Genomic DNA, 6698 nt, shown 5'->3' with positions numbered 1-6698 from the left:
CCTGATCGTTGTGTTTCCTAGCACTCTGGCCTCGCTTCATCGTGTGCTCTCTGCTCTTGCAGTTCTGTTCTCGGCTGCTCCCTGCAGCAGCTTCTCAGCCCTGCTACCCGTGTTCCTTGATCTCTTCCGCAGTTCTGTCTCCTGTGTTCCTGCCGTCCTACTCCAGTCCTGTCTTCAATGTTCCTGCCGTCCTACTCCAGTCCTGCCTCCAGTGCTCCTGCCGTCCTACTCCAGTCCTGTCTCCAGTGTTCCTGTCGTCCTACTCCAGTCCTGTCTCCAGTGTTCCTGCCGTCCTACTCCAGTCCTGTCTTCAGTGTTCCTGCCGTCCTACTCCAGTCCAGTCTCCAGTGTTCCTGCCGTCCTACTCCAGTCCTGCCTCCAGTGCTCCTGCCGTCCTACTCCAGTCCTGCCTTCAGTGTTCCTGCCGTCTTACTCAAGTCTCAGTCTTACTCCGGTCCATCCTGAGCCACCCCTCTCGGTACCGGCTACCGTGGTACTCGAACCCCTGGGCCTGCTCCTAACGGTCCCTGTATAGGGGTCGGTTCCACCTGGCAGCTTGCCTGGGGTCCCTCGGTGCCACGGTCCAGAGGGTCCACTCCCGTGGCTTCCTGCTCTAGACCACCCACGCTAACACCGATGATGGGCTGCAGCCTACACAATTCCATTAGATTGAAGGTTTCCTAGCCAAAATTAATTATCATGATGTTCAACTCCTTGGGATCAAAATGCTAAACCCTTCACATAGATTTATATATACCAAATATTTTTTCAGTGCCTGGGATTGTCAATTAACTTTATATTCTTCCAAATAGCAGAACAGACCACAAAGTAATTCCATGTATTCTGTTAGGACAAAGTGATCAATTTGTAGAATTTTAATTTTATTTCATTAGTTGACCCCGTTCCATCAGTAAACAAGTTATTCAGACTGATGCTCTAGAATCTTGGCCCGGATTGTGCCTCTTGTTATTGTGAATGTCCATAGATGTGACCTGAAATAACCTCCGGCTCACAGACAAGGAGCATTTTGTAACTGATGGACACTTGGTATTTTTTTTTTGTGTGTTAACTAAGCAGTTTTTGAACAAAAACAAACATTCATCCCCCAACCTCCTCCTCCACAACCATCACCACCATCCGTCATCGTGACTGTGACTCAGTGTCCAGGGTTTACAGAACTAATCAAACTTCCAGCATCACTCCTCGGAAAATAGGAACACGTCAGGAATTCCACGTTGTAAAGGTGATCAAAAGTCCAGGCCGTTGCCTTGAAGCCCCGCCACGACACAGAGATAGTCTACTATAAAGGACGGCTCGTGGATTCTACTCATCATCGTCAGACACCCAGAGATCAGGTAAAGAAACTGGGGCAGAGTGGGGAAACCAAGACCCAAAATATGGAAGGAGGTCTGGTGGGATTATTAGAAGGTCAGCTCATTTTTACTCATGACCACCCTTTCTTTCTATAGTTTTATACGTCTGGGAAACATTGCCCCATCCAAAGAGTCAACATGTTGGTGAGGGTGGCAGTGGTGGCACTGGTATTGTGCGCAATCACAGGTCAGTACTGGTTAAGTGGTTCTGGGTTATCTGTAGTTGTCTAATGGGAGGATGAGAATAATATATATGGCACTTAAATGGGGTGTCCACTTTAGCTGTATTTTAACAAAATGTACTGGGGACATGACTGTATCACTAATATATAAGTATCGCAGGTTCTTTTTCACAGACAGCACAGATTTCTTAGTTGCAGTATGGCCACTGATGGAGAAGCATGTGACCAGACCTGTCAATCAGCCTCCTCCAACTGAAAAACACTGCACATGAGAAAGCTGTTTTTCGATTGGAGGAGACTGGTCAGCAGGGGTGTATCTGTAATAGATGCCGGGTTTGCAATTACACCTGAACCCTGGAGCCTAACGGGGCCCAAAGGTGCCTTTGGCCAATATGAAAAGACCATTAGTAATAAGGACTTGCAATAGCTGTGGAACCCGTTGGAGCTTTTGCATTGAGGCCCATGAGCTTCATGGCATGCCGCTGCTGATCATGTCTAGTCATATGCATTTGTTAAGAATGGGAGAACTGTGCAGTTTGTGAGAAAAGCTCCGCTAACAAGGGGGTTGACAATCTGTAATAATTAATACTACCCTCTAAGGGTACGCTCACACTGGCATATAACATGGCCAAGTGCTACGTGATGTTTTATCAGATAGTACTCTGTCCAATGTAATACAATGGGGCAGTTGAGATCTGCGATTAATTTCTCATGCCGATTCAGCATGCTGCGAGTACAACATCGGACTGCACTCGGCTGTCATGTGAGTGCAGTCCGATGTACGCTCGCAGAGACAATGGAGAAATTAAATTCTCCGTCTTCTCAGCAGTTGTGCCTGGATCTTCTCATGCCGGAGAATTGGACCACACTCTGATAATCGGCCCGATTCTCTGGCATGAGAGAATACATGTCAGTGTGAGTAAATCCTTACAGAGTACAATACTATAATGATAATGCACAAAATCATATCTCCAACATGTGTTGAAAAAAAAAAAACACAAAATAGACAAACCCTTTACTGCTGTCTCATAGAGTCCATGTAAAATCTCAGCCACATTTCCTTCACCATCAGAATCTTCTGCTCATGCTTTCATCTCCACCAGAATATCAGATTCATATGCAATATTTTATTACCTGTTTTACTTACTTATTAGTAAATTATCTTCCAGCCATTCTTTTTATTCTTTTCGCCATGCAAGTGTCATAGCACAAGATAGCTAAATGTCCTAATCTATCATGTTGCTCATGCTGTGGAGTTTGCAGGTGACACTTGTGCTAGGCAGATATCTGTAGAGCAGGTTTCCCCAACTCCCACCCTCATGAGTCACCCACAGGTCATGCTATCAGGATTTCCACAGTATTGTACAGGTGATAATTCCATCACCTGGGCAATACCAAAGGCCCCTTTACATTTAGCGGTGCACCAGCGATCCCGAACACGATACGACCCGGTCAGGATCGCTGGTGCATCGCTAAATGGTCGCTAGTGAGCTGCCAAACAGGCAGATCTCACAGCGATGTAGCGATGCTCGGCGGTCATACTTACCTTTCAGACGAAGCGATGACCGCCGTCTTCCACTCGCGTCCATAGCTCGCTCATCGGCGCCAGCAGGAAGGCGACGACGAGAAATGGATGTGGTCTGAGGTAAGTATCACATGTAGCGATATCGCTAGCGATATCGCTGCTGCGTCACAAAATCGGTGACGCTTTAGCGATATCGCTAGCGATATCGCTATGTGTAAAGCCCCCTTAAGGAGGTCCTGAAAACATGATCTGCTGGTGGTTCTTGAGAACTAGAGTTGGGGAACATTGCTGTAGACAGATCATGTTTCTCATGCTGTTCAGTTTATTGGTGACACACACTAGCCAAATATCTGAAGAGGGATCCTGTTGCTCATGTTGTGCAGATCATCGAGGAGGGAGAGTAGTGGCTGGTGTATGAATTGTAGAATTTTTTTGTTCTTCACGTTAAAAAAATCTCATGTCTAGAACTGAATAATCTTGATAACTTTTTGATCACTAGAGCTCCCACCTTTGGAATCCTTCTTGATTCCAAGATTGAAGCTTTATGACTAGAGTAACGGTTGAGCATGTACGCCACTGCACCATTTATTGTCTTATAGACCGCCAGAGGAAGATTAGTGCAGCACTTATCTATGTCTTGCAGTTACGTATAGAATGAGTAAAATAGTAATGCACTTCGGAGTCCTATTTGTGGGATATGTAAAGGGTCCAAGCAATCGACAAGTAATTGCCTATTCGTTGGATGGTTGATAGCATGCTGATATGGGAATAACCCTATTAAGTTATGTTTGTTGTAACAGTATACACTAAAAGACAAAATAAGAATTTATTTTTATCTTTCGATCTCCTCAGTTTCTAACTTTGTTGTTTTTTTTTTCAGGATCCCAAGCTGATATCAGCTCTGACCAGATAACCGAAGCTTTCTGGGATTACTTCACCCAACTAACCACTGATACAAAGGATAAAGTGGGGAAAATCCAGCAATCGGACATCACCAAACAGCTGAAGTAAGTGAGCAGTGTCGGAGCTTGTCTATTCCTTATGAATTTAGACTACTAGAGAATAAGGAACAACATTAAAGAAGTTGACCAACTAGAAGAATAAAGATCTATAGATGCGTTTGACATCCCACTATATGCAACTTTTTCTATTATTTTTTATTATCCAAGTTCCACCATTGTCCTGTCCTTGGCAATGCTCTTGGGTCTCGACAGCTCCACTTCTACGTTGGGTTTGAAACAGGAGAGAGTCTTCTGTGTTGGCTTGTTGCGTCTAAGAATTGGGGTGGCTGGCTTTCATTTCAGTTGCTAATTCAGCCGTCTTCTCAATCTATTCATCAGCCGTGATGGAGAAGGTTTCTGGTTTATTTATTATAAGAAGTTGTTGAACCCCATGAAGAAGTAAAGTTTCTGAGGCCCTTGACTGGTGTAGATAATGGGACATTAAAAGATATATAAATACCGTATGTAGCAAGCATTTCAATTTTAAACATTTTTAACGTTTTTTTTTTCTTAGACAACCCCCTTATAAATGTTGTCCCTTGAAAAACACCTGTTTAACAATAGAAGAAGATCTGGTGATCAACCATTGGTCTAGGTTCAGAAATCCCTGGCAATTGTTTATTATTACTAGAGGAATGTGTGTCTGGGAATACATGTTAGCCATTGGGAAATGATTGGGCTGAGGTCCTCTCCTTATGGTAAAAAACTTGAAATCACTACTAATGTTGACTGTTTTTGTAGTAATTAAATCCTTTTCTTTCTTGCCAGTGTTCTAATTGAAGAAAACCTGAAAAGTGTCAATCTTTACGCCGGGGAACTTCAGCAACAAATCATTCCCTTTGCAAAGCAAATACATGAGCAACTAACTCAAGATTCTGAAAAATTGAGGGCGCAAATAAGACAGGAACTGGAAAGGCTCAAGGTCAAGTTGTCTCATTACGCAGATGAGGTGCACAAGCAACTAAGCAGAAATGTAGAGGAGCTTCAGATAAAACTGGCACCATATGCAGAACAGCTACGAACACAACTGGATAAAAACACTCAGATCGTAAGTGAGCAGATAAAGTCTGTAACGAAAGATCTGGAGGCCAAGATCAGAGAAAATGCTGACCGTGTTCAGGATTCCCTGACCCCATATTCTCAAGAGCTCAAGGCTACGATAGACGACAATGTGGAACAGCTGAGAAAGCAACTGAAGCCCATCACTGGAAAAGTGAAAGAAAATATTGACCAACAACTCCAAGAACTATATAAAAGCCTAACACCCTATGCTGAAGACGTGCAAGATGAGCTGCGCAAGCAGATTCAGAACATGGAGTTTCAGATGAGGAAGAATGTTGAGCAAATGGAGAACAAAATGTTGGAGTTCACCGGGCAGCTGAGAGAGCAACTCTACCCCTATGCCAATGAGCTGAGGAGCAAGCTGAATGGAGATATGACAAACGTCAAGCAGATGTTGGAGCCCTACCTGATCGAGATGAACCAGAAGATGGATCAGAAGGTTGTAGAGTTCAAAGACACAATGACCCCTTTTGTTGATGACCTCAACAAAGCCCTTGTACAAAGAGTGGAGGACATGAAACAGAAGCTAGGAGAATACACCGTGACTATACAGGATCAAGTGGAGTATCTGGAGATAGATGTCCGAGACAAGATCCAAGATTTCATCAACAAGGGAGTTTCCAACGAAAATTAGATGCCATTTTATTGACTTTTTGCCATCTGAAAAACGTTGCACTAACAGATAGGACAGTGGCATACAAACTTATAGCAATTATATTCTGCTATTCTGCTTTTACTATCGTTGTTGAGCTAGTCTTCAGTACTGACCAGTTGGCACCATCCTCTATTCATAACATACTTTGCTTCAAAGTAAATGTAAAACGTATGGATTTCTAAGTATTACGACCAATGAGTTTGTTGTCTCCCATTACGATGTTGGATCGTCTGTTTTTTCTTCTTTCATGTTTTCAGTATTTTTTATTTTTACTTCTGGTAAATAAAATGCAACAGAGCAATGCACAAAGTGTTTATGTCAATGATTCAGAAGTGGTCGGCGCATCGACCGGGAAAAGGAAAAAAAATCTTTATTGGAACATCTTTAAAACAAAGTGTCCATCCAAAAAACATGTTCAAAAACTGTTGCATTCTGGCACAACAAATGCCCTTAGTCATACTTACTATGATGTTCCAAGAACGATTTTCTGATTTTACTCACTGGGGATGTGCTGCACCACTTTCTTAACGCTGCGTGTTTGCTGTGCTTCACCAGCAGTATCTGGCACTCACCGACTTTGTATCTTCAAAGAAGCGTGGTGATGGTGAGCTCTCTGTCCTTTGTTTCTCATCTCACATGTGATACAAGACAGACCCATCCACCTAAATGGAGTCCACCAGGCTTCTGTTGGGGTGTCCATCATTTTACTTTATTTGCTCTTAACAGAGGCTCTAAAATATAAGGTCTCACAAGTCTAACATTCATGGTCCAAGAACAAACCACGATGTATGGACCGGCCACGGATCTCCTGAATCTCATAAACATGTGAAGCTGTTGATTTCAGGTAATGGGACCAGACACCAGTCCGGACATCAGAATTGGTACTCGAAAGCTGAATGC

At 43.4% G+C, this 6698-nt stretch overlaps 1 protein-coding gene across 1 annotated transcript; it reads left to right on the top strand.

Annotated features, from left to right (window-relative positions):
• Window positions 1-1128: 1128 nt before the first annotated feature.
• On the top strand, window positions 1129-6107 carry LOC141097783 (uncharacterized). Its single transcript, XM_073585202.1, has 4 exons — window positions 1129-1355; window positions 1470-1560; window positions 3961-4087; window positions 4850-6107. The coding sequence occupies exons 2-4, from the start codon at window positions 1512-1514 to the stop codon at window positions 5775-5777; spliced, it is 1104 nt and encodes a 367-aa protein (XP_073441303.1). The 5' UTR covers window positions 1129-1355; window positions 1470-1511; the 3' UTR covers window positions 5778-6107.
• Window positions 6108-6698: the final 591 nt, after the last annotated feature.

Source organism: Dendrobates tinctorius, unplaced genomic scaffold (assembly GCF_039654945.1).
Source record: "Dendrobates tinctorius isolate UK_male_01 unplaced genomic scaffold, ASM3965494v1 ptg000086l, whole genome shotgun sequence".
Classification (NCBI taxonomy): Eukaryota; Metazoa; Chordata; class Amphibia; order Anura; family Dendrobatidae; genus Dendrobates; species Dendrobates tinctorius.
This window is presented reverse-complemented; position numbering and strand designations above follow the sequence as displayed.